This window comes from Chelonoidis abingdonii, chromosome 1, assembly GCF_003597395.2.
Source record: "Chelonoidis abingdonii isolate Lonesome George chromosome 1, CheloAbing_2.0, whole genome shotgun sequence".
NCBI lineage: Eukaryota > Metazoa > Chordata > Testudines > Testudinidae > Chelonoidis > Chelonoidis abingdonii.
This window is the reverse complement of record NC_133769.1, coordinates 303361249-303380625: the sequence shown is the minus strand read 5'-3', so window position 1 is coordinate 303380625 and position 19377 is coordinate 303361249. Positions and strand designations below refer to the sequence as shown.

The following is a 19377-nucleotide window of genomic DNA, read 5'->3' as shown; positions in this document are numbered from 1 at the left end:
CATAGAGAGGTTCATGGCTTAATATACAAAGCTGATACTTAACACTATTAAACTGCTTTCTTGCCGATGATAGCAATTCAACTTGAAATACTCCTTTTATTTATATTAATCTGTAACATAAAAAAAAATCAATTCTGAGCATTAACTGATAACTCAATACTTTCAGTCAAGGGCCACAATTTATCTTTGTGGGGGCTGCATGTTTGACATGCCTGTGTTAAAAAAGTTGATTTTTAAACATTTCCATGAATATATATCTCTACATAATTGTTCTAGGTTTGTCATTATGTTAGTGGGAGAAAGGGCTTTTGAGTGATACCCAACTCAGCCCGCTTCCAATAACATTGTATTACCAAAATGTCCATCAACGGAAGGACCAGAAGCTGGAGGGGCAGCAAGGTTCTCCCTGCCACACTGTAGAGGATTACACCACTGACCTTATGATTCTGAGATTTTTACAAATCAAATGTCACTTCCCTGACCAGTCTATCATTAGGTTGCCCATGCAATTACACATGCTTCCAGGCTTTTTGTTAAATATTGGCACACAGTCATACACTGGCATTAATTCAAGAAGTGACAGTTAAGATGCTAAATTAAAGTGGCAGAGAATCCTGTGGATACACCCACGAAAGCTCATGTTCCAAAACGTCTGTTAGTGTATAAGGTGCCACAGGATTCTCCGCTGCTTTTACAGATTCAGACTAACACGACTACCCCTCTGATACTTAAATTAAAGTGATTATAGTATAATTAGGTTCAATATCATATCACATTCTACAGGCTGACTGGGCTTTCTCTGCTGTGTGTCAATTGGCTGCTTGCTCCAACCCTCTCCTTCCCCCTCCGTCAGTCTCTTCACTTCAGTTTCGCTCCACACCTGCCCCTCTTCTCCTCTTTTCCCCCTGCCCTGTCCCTCTCAATCTCTTCCACTCAATGTTCACTTACCCATATTTGGAATATGTCGTTTAGGGTATGTCCAGTCTATTGCCATAGCCACAGTGAGGAAGTGTGGTCTGTTCTGTTCGGGGATGGGAGGACCTAGGCTTTCAATCTTTGGGAGATACCTTTCTCGTTCCTTGGGTGAAGGATGTGTATTACACATTTCCCCTAATGCCTCTGATTCTTCAAGTGATGAACAAGTGGCAGAACAAGGCCAAGGGTATCTTGATAGTTCCTATGTGGGTGAGACAAGCATGATATCCTTACTTGTTTCAATTGTCTCCTTTCCTCATGATCAATCTTTCATACTTTCATCATCTCCAAGATGCAGACTGAGTACTTCATCCCTAACTAAAGGGGCTCTGACTTAAGGCATGGCACCTCAGTGGTTCTCAGATAGAGTCTACCTTTTCAGCAGAGGTACAGCAAGTTGTTGTTAAATGGCAGCAAGATATCTAGCCATAGTACTTACCTTGAAGTGGAAAAGATGTAGCTGTTGGTGTGAATACTGGCCAATTGCACCTGAATCTTCCTCACTTTCACTTATCCTGAATTATCTGTTACAACTGAAGAAAACAGGTTTATCCAGTAGCTTGATTAAGGTTCCTTTGGCTGCAAGCCTTCCATTCTCCAGTGGAAAGGTTCTCAGTATTCTCTTGCCCCCCAAAACTGTAAGGTTCATTAAAGGACTAGGGTTCCTCTTTGCTTCAGTAAAATCTCCTGCTCTGGTCTGGGATCTGAATCTAGTTCTCAAAGCTCTCATGGCTCCTCCTTCTGAACCCTGCTCATTATTAACACTATCCACAAAGAAGGCATTTTTAATAGTTGTTACATTAGCTCGAAGAGTTTGGGAAATTGGGGTTTTGATAGCAGATCCTCTTTTTACAGTATTTTTCAAGGATAAAGTTTCCCAACGTCCACATCCCAAATTCCTTGTGAATGTATCATGAGTTTCATCTGAATCAGACCATATATTTACTGTTTCTTCTCCTCCTCCCCCCCCAAAAAAACAACGAAAAACCCCACATAATTTGAATCAGGAAAACTTTTTTCATACCTTAGGTGTCAGAAGAGCACTGGCTTTCTATCTCAGTAGGACCAAACAGTTTTGGAAGCCTCAGACTATTTGTCTCCACTGCAGACGCATATAAGGGTTCCATAATTTCTACCAAGACACTATCAAGGTGGATTTCAGGATTATTGTTGCTTGCTATGAGGCTGCCAATGCCTAACCTTCTGCTAGGGTTTTGGCCCACACTACTAGCCCTGAAATCTGCAAAGCTGTGTCTTGGTCCATGTCTCTAGATCTGATGTGGCAGCGGGCAGTGCAGTTTTGTCTTCCATGCTAAACTTTATTCCAAAGCTCCCTCCTCCTTGGAATACTGCTTGAAGTCACCTAAAGTGGCGTTCACTGTGAACTCACTGTGGAACATGGGTCTGATCCAGTATGGCAATTTCCATGGGAAAAATCTGACTTTCTGCTGCACAAATCTGAATGACATGTATTTAAGTTCGCACTTTTGTTTTTTATTATAAATAAATAAAATGGAGCCTGTGATCCTCATTTACTATCTAGCCATCATTAAGCAGCAGACTGCTTTATGATGGAAAAAAATGAGAAGGAATTAGAGATAAACAGAAGACTGAATGACCTAAGGATATTGGAACCAAGAGTAATATTTAGCATGGCTTTATAGAGAATGAATCTTGCTGGGGAGAAACTGATTGTATTTTGATAGAGTAACAACATTAAGGGATATGGGGGAGTACAGATGTGATGGATCTGGAGTTTAATCTTAATTGAAAAATAATTCAAATTAATGTTAATTAGAGCATTGTTGTGTGGGATAGCATTACAGCATCAAGTTTAGGGGAGGTGTGTACTGGATTATTACTGGGATTGATGTTATGATCCAATTTATGTAATATTTTAATGATCTTGAAGAAAGAATAAACAGTGTATTACTGAAATTTGCATATGATACGAAATTGGGAGGTGTTGAGAACATCATTGAAGACAGGGAGATTATATAAAACAATCTGAAGACCTTGTCTGTATTAGAAATAATAATTGATTTCATGAAATATATATTACAAATGATCTAATTAAACTGATGTGATCCTAATTTACTCATATTTAAATTGTTGTAACCCTTACTTACATTGATTTAGCTTGTGTTGATAAATTACCAATATAAGCTAAATCAATAAAAGTAAGGGTTAAATCAGGTTTAAGTGTGCCTATATTAGGGTTTGCAGGAGTTCAGGTAAATCCGTTTTTTAATCTATATAGTTAAACCAGTGCATTTTTCTAGTATAGAAAAGGCCAAAGAGATTAGCTCTTGGGAAAGAAACTAAATTAAATTCAAATGCAGGCAAGCTATGTAAGGTTTCGCTGATTGATGATGATAACAATGGATGACAGGTGCCCATGGTAATTTGTTTAAAATCTAGCAACTACCTCTGATGCTGTTGCTCATAGATTGATCAACCTGTAGATGGTAACAGTGCTATGTATTGATTTCTATCAGTACTTACAGCTGTGTCAACACCATCTCATGGTCAGTGATATTGAAGGCTGCTAAAAATGTGAAGGAATCAGCATTGACGCTTGCTGTTTGTCCATCAAAAAAAAAAAAATCAGTTTTCCAATGTATATGTCAAATATTTTTTCCGTGATTTATTTTTGTCTGATAATTCAAACCCCTGATATGAAATTGTACTTTTACAATCCTATTTACTTATGCTCTATCGTGTATTTCTTTAACAACAAAAGTTCTGGTGTCTCTTGTGGAGGCTATAGAAAATTAAATAAAGTCAGGAAGTTCAGATGGAGAAGCAGAGAACAGTTTAGAAAGCTAATTCATGTAGCTTTACAGAGAATTTCATCTTCATTTCATGAAGGGTCAGCAAAGAAAGAGGACAATCTTTTTTTGTAAATGATCATGATAGACTCTTGAAACAGTAGTTCGGCTCAAGAGTCAGTGAAGCAGCTGCCAAAACCAGGTAACTATTTCCTTCAATGTCAGATGTGGTATGAGGGTACGTCTACACTACGGGATTATTCCGATTTTACATAAACCGGTTTTGTAAAACAGATTGTAGAAAGTCGAGTGCATGCGGCCACAACGTAGGCCAGTAATCAAGTGTGGCGTCCATGTCCGACGGCTAACGTCAGTTTTGGAGGCGTTGCACTGTGGGGTAGCTTATCCGTAAGCTATCCATAGTTCCTGACAGTCTTCTCGCCATTGAAATTCTGGTTGAGATCCAGTGCCTGATGGGGCAAAAATCATTGTCGGCGGATGGTTCTGGTAAGCCTACCCCTCCTCGCTGAAGCCAAGCAGACAACCGGTTTCACACCCTTTTTTCTCGGGTAACGTGAGATGCATCCCATAGCAAGGCATGGACCCGCTCAGATCGATACCAGCAATCTTGGACATTGTAAAAACCTTGCGCATCTCTCATGCGTCTATGCTGAACCGAGACTGCAAAGCCAGGCGAGAGGAGGAGGTGGCTACGGCAGCCGCGGCGAGAGAGTGATGAGGACATGGCACAGAATTTCTCCAAACCGCGGGCCCTCTGCGCTTTGGAGATCCTGCTGGTAATGGGGCAGGTTCTAAGTCATTGACACACACCATTTTGGCCCTGGAAACAAGCAAGACGGGTGGGGAACACATAGTTTTTGCAGGTGTGGGACGATTCGCAGTGGCTGCGAAACTTTTCGCATAGCGTGAGGACTTCATGGAACATTTGTGACTTTGCTTTTCTGCCTGAAACATATACAAGATGAGAGCAGCCCTCCACAGTTGAGGAAGTGAGTGGCAATAGCCCTCTGGAAGCTTGCAATGCAGACAGCTACGGTCAAGTCAGGAATCAATTTGGAGTGGGAAAATCTACTGTGGGGGAATGCTGTGATGCAGTAGCAAAGCAATCATTAAGCGCTACATGAAAGGTTGTGACCGGGAACGTGCGTGGACTTGCTTTGCTGCAATGGATTCCCTAACTGTGGTGGGGGAGAGACTGAAACCCATATCCTATCTTGGCACCGGACACAGGGCACCCAGTACAATCATGCAAGGGGTATTTTCATATGTGCCTGCAAGCATGGTGGATCAAAGGACTTACCAGCATCCACGTGGGATGGCGCAGAAAGGGTTCATGACGCTCGCGCTTCAGGAACACTACTCTGTTAAACGCTGCAGCAAGGAATTTTGATTCCAACATGAAATAGCAGTTGGATGTTGAAATGTCTATGTTATCCTGGGGGACCCAGCCTACCCTTGATGCCATAGCTCATGAAGCCATACACAGCATCCTGGACAGTGTCGGAGCTGTTCAACTACAGCTGAGCAACTGCAGAATGGTCGTAGAATGTGCATTTGGCCGTTTAAAGGCGCGCTGGCGCACATTACTGACTCGCTCAGACCTCAGCCAAACTAATGTCCCCATTGTTATTGCTGCTTGCTGTGTGCTCCACAATCTCTGTGAGAGTAAGCGGGAGACCTTTATGGCGGGGTGGGAGGCTGAGGCAAATCACCTGACCTCTGATTACACGCAGCCAGGCTCCAGGGCGATTAAAAGAGCACACCAGGAAACGGTGCACATCAGAGAAGCTTTGAAAATGAGTTTCATCACGGGCCAGGGTACGGTGTAACTGTTGTGTTTGTTTCCCCTTGATGAACCCACCCCCTTGATTGAGTCATTCCCTGTAAGCAACCCACCCTCCCCCTTTGATTATAGCTTGCTTAAGGAAATAAAGTCACTATCATTTTAAAAGTCATGTATTCTTTATTGAAAAGTCATTATAAAAAGAGGGAGAGAAATGACAAGGTACCCCGGGTGTGGTTTGGGAGGAGGATAGGAGGGAAGGAAAAGGCTACTAAAAAGCCTGTAATGACAGCCTTTTGGTTGGGCAGTCCACGGGGATGGTGTGGGCGGGGGCACGAAGCCCTCCCCCACGCGTTCTTACATGTCTGGGTGAGGAAGACATGGAACATGATGAGTGGTGAGGGTGGTTAAACAGGGGCTGCAGCGGCACTCTGTTACCCCACTGCTCTTCCTGAAGCTCCACCAGACGTCGGAGGATATCAATTTGATCACACAGTAGCCCCAGCGTTGCATCCCGCCATCGCTCATCTTCCTGCCTACACCTCTGATCTTCCTGCTGCCATCTCTCATCTCGAGTGTCCCTCCTGTCCTCACATTCACTGGCGTCTTTCCTGTAACTTGATACCACGTCCTTCCACTCATTCAGATGAGCTCTTTCACTGCGGGTCACTGCCATGATTTCCGAGAACATGTCATCTCGCGTCGTCTTTTTCCTCCGCCTTATCTGAGATAGCCTTCGGGATGGGGTAGGGAGACTTGAAGAATGTGCAGCTGCATGAGGGAGGGGAAAAAAGGGAGAAAAATATTTAAAAAGATACATTTTACAGAGCAATGGTTAGACTCTTTCACAGTGAACAACACTATTCACCTTACATAGCACATGTGATTTCACTACAGGGTCGCATTTTGCATCTTAATTTTGAGTGCCTGCGGCTCTGGTGTTACAGATCTCACAGATGCAGGCCCGGGCATCAGAATTCATCTTGCATGCGGCCATGGTAAGCCATTGTCTTTCAGCTTCTGCAGCCTTCATATACACAGTGCCCTCCTTTCCCAAATACCAAGCAAAGCCCATTGAGTGCTGTTCCTTTCCTGTTAACATGCAGCAGCAGAAGCCACCCCCCCACCCAATTCTGTTGGATGATCGCTTTACTCCTCCCCCCACCCCATGGCTGGTATCATGGAAGATCACTGCTAATCACCCCCCTTCCCCCCACCGCGTGGCTGGTAGCAGGGAAGATCCCTGCTAGCCAAACGCAAAAGCTCAGTGCTATTCCCCTCCCTCCACTTGGCTACATGCAAGGAAGGATTTCTTTTAAGCAACAGGGAAACAGCCCAGTAAGAATGGCCATCTCTGTCTCCTTACTTAAATTCCTGAATTTCAACCAGGTTACCATGAGCTATATCACTCTCCTGAGGATAACACAGCGAGATAAAGAACGGATGTTTCTTGAATGCCAGCAATCACCGGGACCATACGCAGCTATGCCTTGTCATGCAACGATACCCGATTACTTGCTCCATGCATGGCGTGGTAAAGTGTCCTACCATGGTGGACAGAATAAGGCTGCCTTGCCCAGAAACCTTCTGCAAAGGCTTTTGGAGTACCTCCAGGAGTGCTTCATGGAGATGTCCCTGGAGGATTTCTGCTCCATCCCCAGACATGTTAACAAACTTTTCCAATAACTGTACTGGCCGCGAATGCATCCCAAGTCCTCAGGGCAAATCAATCATTAAAAAACGCTTGCTTTTAAACCATGTTTTATATTTACAAAGGTACACTCACCAGAGGTCGCTTCCATGGCTTCATTGTCTGGGCTACTGGCTTGGGAGGCCTGGGAGGGTAATTCCGTCTGGGTGAGAAAAAGCTCCTGGCTGTTGGGGAGAACGGAGTGCTGTGTGCTCTCTGCAAGCTCGTCCTCCTCTTCCTCCTCCTCATCTTCCCCGTCCGCAGAATCCTCAGCCATGGCTGAGATTACCACCCCCACCTCGGAATCCACGGACAGGGGTGGGGTACTGGTGGCGGACCCCCCTAGAATTGCATGCAGCTCAGCGTAGAAGCGGCATGTTTTCGGCCCTGCCCCGGACCTTCCGTTTGCTTCTTTGGTTTTCTGGTAGGCTTGTCTGAGCTCCTTAACTTTCACTCTGCACTGCACTGAGTCCCAGGTGTGGCCTTTCTCCATCATAGCCTTGGAAATTTTTTCAAATGTTTTTTCATTTCATCTTTTGGAACGGAGTTCTGTTAGCACAGAATCCTCTCCCCATATAGCAGTCAGATCCAGAACCTCCCGTGCAGTCCATACTGGAGCTCTTTTTCGATTCTCAGGAGACTGAATTGTTACCTATGCTGATGAGCTCTGTGTGGTCACCTGTGCTCATCAGAGCTCCATGCTGGCCAAACAGGAAATGAAATTGAAAAGTTCTTGGTGCTTTTCGTGTCTACCTGGCCAGTGAATCAGAGATGAGATTGCTGTCCAGAGCGATCACAATGGTGCACTATGGGATACCGCCCAGAGGCCAATACCATCAATTTGCGGACACACTAACCGTAATCCGATATGGTAATACCAATTTTAGCGCTACTCCTCTCTTTGGGGAGGAGTACAGAAACCGTTTTAAAGACGCCTTTATATTGATATAAAGGACCTCGTTGTGTGGACGGGTACAGCGTTTAATCGGTTTAACGCTGCTAAAATCAGTTTAAACGCATAGTGTAGACCAGGCCTGAGCCACTCTAAAGTTCACGAAATGTTTTTATGATGTGCTTGAGTCTAATTATTAACAGAAGTGTTTTTTCTTCTAAGATGTGATTCATAATTGTGTTTTGCTAGGAAATATTGTATTATGGCACTTATATAATTTGAGCTTTATTGCAACAATCCCTTGTTTTCCTTTGAGGCCTTGTCTACATTACCGGGGTATGTCCACCTAAGTTACGCTACTCCAGCTATGTGAATAAAGTAGTTGGAGTCGATGTAACTTAGGTTGACTGCAGTGTCCACATGGTGGTGCGTTGATGGGAGACACTGTCCTGTTGATGTACTGTACTCTTCTTGTTCCAATGGAGTAATGGAGTTGATGAGAGAGTGCTCGGCGGTCAATTTAGTGGGTCTGGACTAGTCCCGATAAATCGACCCCCATTGCATTGATTGCAACAGCATCAATCCTGGTAAGTGTAGACATGGCCTTTGATACATGATTCTAAACAACTGAATATTTGTTTTTTATGTCATAGTTGGTTCTAAAACAAACTGTACTCCTGGGGGAATTCTGCAGGACATTGGCCTGGGACGGTGAACCGCGGCCAATGGGAGCCGCGATCAGCTGAGCTTGCCAACGTGGCAGTTAAATAGACTGGCCCAGCCCGCCAGGGTGCTTACCCTGGCAAGCCGTGTACTAGAGGTTCCCGACCTCTTGTCTCCATCATAGCAATCAATAATGCAAAGTTTTTAAAACACCCTATTCCACATACACAAACACTTCACATTAGTTGATCAGATTTTCTTTTTGTCAAGAATATACATAGAGAGGCATAAAGGAAACAGAGGATAGCTATATGATTAAAAGTACATATAAGCAATCGTTGTTGAAGTCTATTATTATCTCAGTACTGAGAGCTTTACATAGTTAACATTATTCACCAAAATGAAAATGTAGACCCCTTTGCAATGGCTAGAAATGAATTAATATTGTCTTTGCTATGGTATATTTTGTTGTGTTGGATTTATGTATGGCATTGTTCCAACCTGAGGCACTACAGGTGGATGGGGCAAGTTTTTATGCATGATGGGGGGAAATTTAAAGGAACAACATTTGGAAATAATCCTTAAACTTTGAATTGGAGGCAAATGCCCTTCCTTATTATTTAATACCCATAAATCTGGAGATAGCTCAGTAAAAGAATTAACTGTCATCTTTTCAACCAATGCAGAGAGACTCGGAGAGTAATAGTATTTGCAAAGCATGTTTTTGAAATCCAGTACACAGCACTTTTTTTAACAATATCTTTGGTAAGTTAACCATTCAGCTGGTGATCGTGAAAAGGAGTTTTAAAATTATGAGTTCAGCATAACTGGGAGCCAAGACATTCCTGAGTACACTCTGTTCAAAGAGTAGAAAAAGCCAGTAATGCTGACACGTCTTCATTTCTGGATTTTAGAGGTAAATAATGTATCTTGCAGTTGTGTAATTTCTTTCTATTTAGTATTTCTGAATAAGAATTACCTTCAACTTATTCATACCTTTTTTCTTAATAATAAGGAATAAAAAAGAGGCAATTTTCTGCCAATTTTTTCCTAAAACCTCAAATTATCTTTTGAGGGAAGATGGCACGTTTTCTAGCATGTCATACAGCTCTTTGTAATATGATTGTTTAAATTTTTTCTTGTGTACTTTGCATGTAGTGACAGACAATCTGATCTATTTTCCTAGATCAGATTTTCAGAGATGGCCCAACTGAGTTCACAAACCGTGTAGAAAATCTTTTAATTGAGGGGCTGAAGTGACTAAACTTTGTATAATTTTTTGTGATGCTGAATCCTTTCTCTCAGCTGTGGAAATGGGAATAATTGCGAAAGCAGTTTTCATATTCTCAGGTCTATGGACTTGCAGTTCTTGTGCAGTCTTTGTAGGTGCTAAATACACTTACTGATTCCTTTTCATTTGTATTACATTTCTTACTGAAGCTTTGTGTCTCATTGATCCCATAAAGAATGCCTATGTTTTTAAACCAGATCTTTGGTTCAAAGTATTTCATGGAGTCCATAGCAAGTGTATATTTTTCTGTATATACATCAGAGTCGGATGAAAAACTTTTGAGGCTGTTGAGGAAAATGATCAGCAAAAGTCACCTGGAGGAAATAACTATGAAAAATGTGAACGAAAATTGGAAGACCTTTTACAAGAGATTATAGTATGTCCAAAAAGCCACAATACTATGATCAAGAAAGAAGATAACTTTAGTTAAAAGGGCATCCTGGTTCAGTGGTGACATAAAAGCAGCAGCTAGAAATAAAAAAGCAATATGTAACAAATGGAAAATAGAGACAATAGTATGATTTAAAACTTTTGAAATAAAAAAAATTGATTTGGGAAGCTAAGAACATCAGGGGGAAAAAATCTATGGTTGGCATGGTTAAAGACAATGCAAAGTATATTAAGAACAAACTAAATAAATCCTAGCAATGACATAGATCCATTGTTAATAGTAACATTGGTTAATAATGGTAACAGTGTTAATGATGCAGAAAGGCAGAAATGTTCAGTAAAATATTTCTGTTGAATATTTGGAAAGAAGCAAGATGATATAGTTGTAGCCAATGGAGATGATGAAGCACTTTCCAGACCATTACTAATCTAGGAGGATGTTAAGCAAAAATGTACTAGGAGTAAACATTTTTAGATCACCAGGCCTGGATTACTTACACCCAAGAGTCCTTAAAGAGTTGACTGGAGAGATTTCTGGCCTCCTGATAATTTTTAATAGATGCTGGAATGCTATGGAAATTCCAGAAGACTAGAATATTGAACCAATATTCAAAAAATGCAAGCAGGATGACACTGCTAACTATAAGGCTGTTAGCTTGACATCAGTCCCGGGCAAAATATTGGAAAAGTTGATATAATATTCAATTGATAAAGGAGGATAATGGTAATCAATATGGTTTTATGGAAAATAGATCTTGTCAGGCCAAATTGATTTCTTTCTTTGATGAGATTAAAGCTTAGTTTGTTTTGATAATGGTAACTGCATAAATGTAATATACTTAGACATTTGTAAGGTGTTTTATTTAGTACCACAAGACATTCTGGTTTAAAAAAAAATACCTCTTGACAATATCAATAAAGTACACGTTAAATGGATTAAGAACTGGCTAACTGACAGAGCTCAAAAAGTACTTATCAATGGGGAATCTTCATTGAATGAGTGTGTTTCAGTGAGGGTTCTGCAGTGATTGGCACTACGCCTGACAATATATAACGTTTTCATCATTGATCTTAAAGTAAATGTAAAATATTGCTGATAAAATTTTCAGATGAGACAAGGTTGGCAGAATGGGAAATAAGGATGAAGACAGGGCAATCATACCGAGTGATCTTGTTCTCTTGATGTTCTGAACTCATTCAAACAAAATGTGTTTTAATGCATCCAAATGCAAAGCTATATATTTAGAAACAAGGAATGCAGGCCATACTTACCAAATGTGAGGCTGTATCCTGAAAAACAGTGACTCTGAAAATCAGACATAATGGAAAAGCAACTGAAAATCAGCTCCCAGTGCAATGCTGTAGCAAAAAGAGCTAATGCGATCCTTGGATGTATAAACAAAAGAGTAATGAATAAGAAAATGATTGTTCCTAGATATATATATATATATATATATATAATATAAATTGGTGAGGCCAGTATTTGAAATAGTGCAAACAGTTCTGATCTCTGTATATTTTAAAGGATGTTGAAAAATTGGAGCAGGTGCAGAAAAGAGCCACAAAAATGTTTTGAGGGTTGAAGAAAATGCTTTGCAGTGGGAGACTTAAAGAGTGCAGTCGGTTTAGCTTATCAAAAAGAAAATTGAGGGGTGACTTTATCATTGCATAAGTACCTTCAGGGAAAGAATATAATGAACACAAATGATTTTTTGAGTGGAGAAAGGTATAACAGGAACCAATGGCTGGAAGCTGAAGTCAGACACATTCAAATTGGAATAAGGCACACGTTTTTAGCTGTGTGAGGGTTCTTAATCATTGGAACAAACTACCAAGGGAACTGGTGGATTCTCCGTCTCTTGATGTCTTCAAATGTCACTTGGAGGCCTTTCTGGAATAAATGCCAATCACAAGTTATGCATTAGTCAACCATAAGTTGTTGGGCTCAAGACTGATAAGTGGGTACAGTTTAATAGGCTATGATTAAGGGGAAGATTTTGTCATAGTTATTTTTATTAAAAATCACAAACATGTCACAGGCAATAAACAAAAATTCATGGAAGCCATGACCTCTCTGTAACTTTTTCTGCTGAGGTTCTATGGTTTCCCCCACCACTGCGGTGGCTGGGAGCTGTTGGGTTCCCCCTCTGTCCATGGCAACTGGAAGCTGCAGGGGGCTCCTCCTTACCTCCCCAGGAGGCTATCACCTGTCACTGGAACCCTGAGGAGGGCCCCCTCAGAAGTCTGTCACCTGGAACTGGAGTCATGCAGGGGTTCCCTGTTGCTGCTGTCTCCTGTCGCTGGAATCCTTTCAGGCTCCTGTTGGCTGCCAGCTCAAGAGTCCTGTAGCCCCTGGGGCTGAAGCAGAGGATGTCACGGAGGTCTCTGGAAGTCACGGATTCCATGACTTCCATTACCTCCGTGGCATAAAAGTAGCCTTATGTATGTTATACAAGAAGTCAGACTAGATCATCTAATGGTCCTTTTTGGCCTTAAAAGTCTACAAATCTCATCCTCACCATGCTTTGCATGTTGTTCACCAAACGCCACAAAACCGGGCCAGTGTAAATTTAAACATTGTTTCTTATGGTGAAGTTCAAATCATGAAATGGCTTACTGTCGGTTGTTTGTGCTTCCTAAGCATATGGTCTTCAGGTGTCTGTTATCAACTGAAATACAAAGTTGCATTGTATTGACATCCTGTGCAAGCTTTTATCAATTTGAAGTCTTTTCCTGTCGGCTTTCTTGATAATCCTCTTAGTTTTGGATAGAGTTTCAAATATGATTCTAAAGTTGTCTGTGAACTCAAAGGTCAGGATATTTTTGAGTCCACTGTACTTACTATGCTATTTGGATTTTTTATATTATTTTATTTTATTCTCTGTGGAGGCTGCCTTGTAGTGTGTTTGGAGAGTAGGATATTCATTCCAGACATCTTTTTTTAAATCTCACTGCATTTCATATGATATGTAAGATCTTGCCAATTGTTATCTGTATAGGCACAGAGGTTTTTCTTAATCTTGGAAGATAAATTATAGAAAGCATAGAACTTGTCAAAAAACAATTGCAAGCAGTCCAATGTGTAATGTTGTGTCTCTAACAGCAAGGACCAGTCTGTGACTTCCGTAGTGTGCCAAATAATTGTGGTAGTGAGTTAACATGGAGGAAGCTACTCTAGGTGTTTGCCTCATTTTGATGGATCTTCCATGAAATGCAAAAGAAATCCAGTTGCTCTGCAGTTTTGGCTGACCTGGTTATCCTTAGTCAGCCTCAAAAAACTGCTAACATTACATCAGCTATACAGTCATTTAGATTAACGGAAACTGTTATGCATTTTAGAGACTAACAAATCTATTTCAGCATGAGCTTTCGTGAGCTACAGCTCACTTCTTCAGATGCACAGAATGGAACACAGAGACAGGAGATATTTATACATACAGAGAACACGAAAAGATGGAAGTATTCATACCAACAGGAAGAGTCTAATCAATTGAGATGAGCTATTGTCAGCAGGGGAAAAAAAAACTTTTGAAGTGATAATTAATTAGACTCTTCCTGTTGGTATGCATGCTTCCATGTTTTCATGTTCTCTGTATGTATAAATATCTCCTGTCTCTGTGTTCCATTCTGTGCATCTGAAGAAGTGAGCTGTAGCTCACGAAAGCTCATGCTGAAATAGATTTGTTAGTCTCTAAGGTGCCACAAGTACTCTTGTTCTTTTTGCAGATACAAACTAACACAGCTGCTACTCTGAAACCTGTTCTGCATTTAAATTTCTGTTCTTGCTTTACTTCCACAACCTCCCCTTTTGTACTTTTAGTACAACAAATATTTTTAAACCTTTATTTGCATTAAGCCCTGGATTTTAGATTTTATATTAAATTATCTCCTTGAAGTAATAGTTGTTTGGAATATGGTGACACTCCTACCACTACCCTGATACATGTGATCAGTAACAGAGGTTATCTGAGATCATGGACTCAGCTGTCAATTCCCAGTGAATGTTACTGTGTTCTGAAATCACTTTTAATTTTCTACTGAAATATTTCAGTGGTAGCTACAAATACAAAATTAAAAGGAAATGAAATGGAATCTGTCAAAATATTTTTGAACTGTATGTTAATTTTTTTTTAAAAAAATGTAATTTATGTGATGCAGGGAGAAAGAAGTTTAAAGGAAGTGAGTGTTTTATTTTCTGGCAAAAGTAAAATCATTTTTCCCTTTTTGTCTAGTGTTTTATGATGTAATTAGAAACTGATAATCACACATCATGCTCTTGTTTGTTGAGAGTATCAAAGTTTTTAAAACATTGTGCTTCGTAGATTTAATTTCTATTTTGGTGTAACTAGACTAGATGGTTCAGTGTGTATCTGCTTTATACTACATGAGCTTCACAGGAATTATTTTGGATTTATCATCTTTTACTGACTGATTACTTTTGCCTGGTAGGAGGAGGACCAAGCAGAATATTATGCTACCATGTTAAGCTGCTGCTAGTACCTAGCAATTATGTAGCACTTGTCCATTGTTCATATTTTCCAAGTGTTTTTCAAATATTAACTAAGCCTCTCAACATCCATAGGAAGTACAGTTATCATCCACATATTAGAATCATAAAATATCAGGGTTGGAAAGAACCTTAGGAGGTCATTTAGTCCAGCCCCCTGCTGAAAGCAGGACCAAGCCCCAGGTCCCTAAATAGCCCCCTCAAGGATTGAACTCACAACCTTGGGTTTAGCAGGCCAATGCTCAAACCACTGAGCTATCCCTCCCCAAGATGGGGACTTTTTCTACAGCCAAACAGCAAGTCATTATTAGAGCTAGGTGAATCGTTTTTTTTTTTTTTTTTTTTTTTGGTTTGCTGGCAGGTCTGAAAAATTGGAGAAAAAAATTCACTTCAGGTCAGTTGCTGAATTTTTTTTGGCAATCTCTCCTCTTGAAGCTATTCCACTGAGTATAAATTAAGTAGTCATTAGAGCAGGGACATGAACGTGGGTCTCTCACATCCCAGGTGAATGCCCTAAATATCAGACTACTGTGTTATTCTCATGCGCGCTTTCTGGACCAATAACTATTTATACAAAGTGGAATACCTCCAACAGGAGAGATTGAGAAAGACCCATACCAGATTACCCTATAGTCAAGGGTTTCTGGCAGTCCCCTTCAATGTGGGAGACCTGAGTTCATGCTAAAAAACATTTGCCAAATTCTAATCATGCCTGGCATTGGAATATGGGACATCCTGGCTCCTAGACTTTTGAGCTCCATTGCCTCTGATAATGATTACTCATAAATTATGTTCTTCGAGTGCTTGCTCATGTCCATTCCATATTAGGAGTGTGTGTGTTCACCACATGCACCAGTGCTGGAAGTTTTTCCTTCAGTGGTATCTGTAGGGGACCAGCTCTGGCGCCCTCTGGAGTGATGCACACACATGTTGCAGTATAAGGGACACCACTGGCGCCCCCCCACCCTCAATTCCTTCTTGCCGCCAGTGACAGTGCTGGAATGTCTACTGCTTCGACTGTCCCAGGGGTTCTCAAACTGCAGTTCGGAACCCCTCAAGGGATCATGAGGCTATTACATGGGAGGTCGCAAGCTGTCAGTCCAAACTCCACTTTGCCTCCATTGCCTGTTACTTCAAGGCTCTAAGAGATCAATTAATCTTTTGTAAATCTTAGTCTGCAGTTAGAGAATAGCAACTTCCCGTTATTTTTTGTGCCAAATGAAATACACAAATACATTTCCAATTGCTTAATTTATATTCAGAAAATTAGGAATAACATCTTTATATATTGCAAAACACCATTTCCTTAATCAAATTGATTTTATTAAACAGCACTGGCTAGTATTTCCTGCTGATTCCTTCACATGGAAAAAACCTTACTTCCTTTTTTAATCTTCTTAAGGTCACAGATGTATAGAGGCCAAGGAGTAAAATAATTGACTGACAGTTTAAAAGGGAAATACCAGTTGACTTCCTTAAAACTACTTGGCAGAAGATAAAAGCCTTCTGGCATGTAATTAATTTCGAAATGGAAATTTTTCCAAACCATTTTCCAAAACTTCCAGTTATAATAACTGGGCTGATGTGTCTGTTTTTGTGACAAACAGCGTGTCATCTCTATAAAGTGCCAGATTTAGTTTTGTGTTTTTGCTATCCTATGGAAATCTATTGCTTTCCTGAGAGCTTTAGTTAGTGGTTCACTGGAGAGGGCAAAAAGCAGTGGAAACAAGGGACATCCCTGTCTGCCACTTCTGCATAAAAAGAAAACCTTTGACCAGCATCCATTAGTGCTAACTTTTTCTGTTCAGGGATGCATAGAATACTTGCACCTATTTAGTGACCAATTTACATAGCCCAAGTTTATTGAGACACTATAACCTTTATGCAAATTTAACCCTATCTCAGAATTGTTCGACACTGAATGACATGGCAGGTAGACTTCACTTAGAATATATATTTTTCTGTATATAACTGATGATGTCAAACATTGCACAATAAATTCATTAATACCCTCCTGCTAGGTCCAGGCTATGAAGTAGGTCTAGTCCAATAGATATTACTTGGCTAATATATGTTTGTCCCCTGTAATTAAATGCGGTTGTAAGACTTATTGATGTAGATTTTGATTCTTTCAATGTAACGGTATAAGGCATTTTTATAAGGGCCCCTTGTGTGTCACAGTAAATATACATAGAAAAGAAGAGCCAGTTTGTATTTTCTGTATTGAACTGAACCCTAATTCTAACACAGGAGTCGGCAACCTCTGGCACGCAGCTCACCAGGGTAAGCACCCTGGCGGGCCGGGCCAGTTTGTTTACCTGCCAAATCGGCAGGTTCGGCCACCTGGCCGTGGTTTGCTATCCCAGGCCAATGGGGATGGTGGGAAACAGTGCAGGACAAGGGATGTGCTGGCCACAACTTACCACCCCCCCATTGGCCTGGGACGGCGAACCGCATGGGAGCCGCGATCGGCTGAACCTGTTGAATCAGCAGGTAAACAAACTGGCCCAGCCCGCCAGGGTGCTTACCCTGGCGAGCCAGGTGCCAGAGGTTGTCAACTCCTGTTCTAACAGATCCGGATTGTCAACTTTTAGTAGAATGGGAATCTTCATGTACTGTTAAATGATCTAATTATTCCATAGGCAAAGTGGAATGGGAATCCAAATAATCTTTTCAAATTATGCTAATTTCTTTGATACCGTGATAAAAACAATAATTTTTTTATCTGTTTGCACCACCCCCTCTTCTGCTACTCAATAGCACTTATGTAAGAAACACATTGTTCTCCAATATGTTAGGCTAGGGGTCGGCAACCTCTGGCACACGGCTTGCCAGGGTAAGCACCCTGGCGGGCCGGGCCAGTTGTTTACCTGCTGCGTCCACAGATTCGGCCGATTATTGCTCCCAGTAGCCGCGGTTTGCCACTCCAGGCCAATGGGAGCTGTGGGAAGTGGTGTGAGCCAAGGGATGTGCTTATCCTGGCAAACCGCGAGCCAGAGGTTACCAACCCCTGTGTTAGGCCAGTGTTTTCCCAACTTTGTTAGCTTGCTGCTAAAGTTTGTGATGTGTGAAAAAAGATTGTTACATGAGTTCCTCCAAGAACTTAATTTTGGACATCTTTAGCTTTAGTCAAGTTCTAAACATGCTGCCAAAACCAGTCTACTAAAAGCTTCTATTTTCTGCATCACTTCTATGCTATTTTGAATCTTTTTGCTCCTCTGTGGGATGGAGGGTAATTGCACACCTCAGAAATGAAGTGTCTGTCTCTTAAATGAACGTTATCTTCTAGACATGCAATTGTCTGTCTTTACAGGTAATTTGATTTATGAATCATTAAGAATTCCTTCTCTTGACCTTAAAATCGATCTTGATTTAAAAAAAAATGAATGGAAGCATTATCTGAAATAGTAATGTTCTGTAACTATTCCTTTAAATTGAAATCAGTAACAGGGAAAAAAACACCTGAAGCTAGTTTGTGGAATTATATATAATAGTGTTCCCCGGGATCAAATGCATGTCCACAGTGTCACAATTCGTGCTCTCTCCTATTCCCCTACGGGAAGTAAGCATTATCAGCCCCATAATTTTAGCGCGTTATTTATACCTGCACACCAACTCATCCATGTTGGTGAGAGGGGGCAGAGTCAAGACTGCCTTCTCGTTCTCCCTGCCTTCCCATTCCCTGCTCAGTCGTGTGGTAGAGAGCATGGTGGACCCCACAGCAGCAGCTCTCCCCACCTTGCACAGACTAGTGGTATGGGTTCCTGTCTGAAGGAAATAATGGGGTACCTAAAGCCCCATTACTTCTCTCCATGGGTATTGAGCCCTTGCATTTTTAAAGCCATGAACATTCTCTAAACTTTAAACAATTTGGAATTCATTACTGTCAAGGTTCCTTCCCCACTCTGAACTTTAGGGTACAGATGTGGGGACCTGCATGGACACTTCTAAGCTTCATTACTAGCTTAGATCTGGTACACTACCACCATTCAGAATTTCAGTGTCTGGAGCACTCTCTGTCCCCCAAAAACTTTCCCCTAGCTGGGTTGCCTTGAGGGACTTCACCAATTCCCTGGTGAACACAGATCCAAATCCCTTGGATCTTAAAATAAGGAGAAATTAACCATCTCCCCTCCTTTCCCCCCACCAATCCCCTTGGATCTTAAAACAAGGAAAAATCAATCAGGTTCTTAAAAAGAAAGCTTTTAAGTAAAGAAAGAAAAGTGAAAATCATCTCTGTAAAATTAGGATGGAAAATACTTTACAGGGTAATCAGATTTATATAGCCCAGAGGAACCCCCTCTAGCTTTAGGTTCAAAGTTACAGCAGACAGAGGTAAAATTCTCTCAGCAAAAAGGAACATTTACAAGTTGAGAAAATTAAAATAAGACTAA

General features: G+C 41.1%; 2 protein-coding genes across 3 annotated transcripts in view; one reads left to right on the top strand and one right to left on the bottom strand.

The window, feature by feature from the left end:
* The window catches only part of TDRD3 (tudor domain containing 3), a 271121-nt gene that overhangs the window by 182263 nt on the left and 69481 nt on the right, over positions 1–19377 (top strand). The window lies entirely within an intron of this gene.
* Positions 5822–7852, bottom strand: LOC142046129 (uncharacterized). Its single transcript, XM_075061802.1, has 2 exons — positions 7337–7852; positions 5822–6321 (listed from the first exon to the last, which is right to left on the bottom strand). The coding sequence occupies exons 1-2, from the start codon at positions 7734–7736 to the stop codon at positions 5822–5824; spliced, it is 900 nt and encodes a 299-aa protein (XP_074917903.1). The 5' UTR covers positions 7737–7852.

Coding starts and splice junctions, on each gene's coding strand:
- LOC142046129 (XM_075061802.1), bottom strand. CDS start 7,736: ATGATGGAGAAAGGCCACACCTGGGACTCAGTGCAGTGCAGAGTGAAA. Junction 6,322..7,336: donor AGCCATGGAAGCGACCTCTG/GTGAGTGTACCT, acceptor TCCCTCATGCAG/CTGCACATTCTTCAAGTCTC.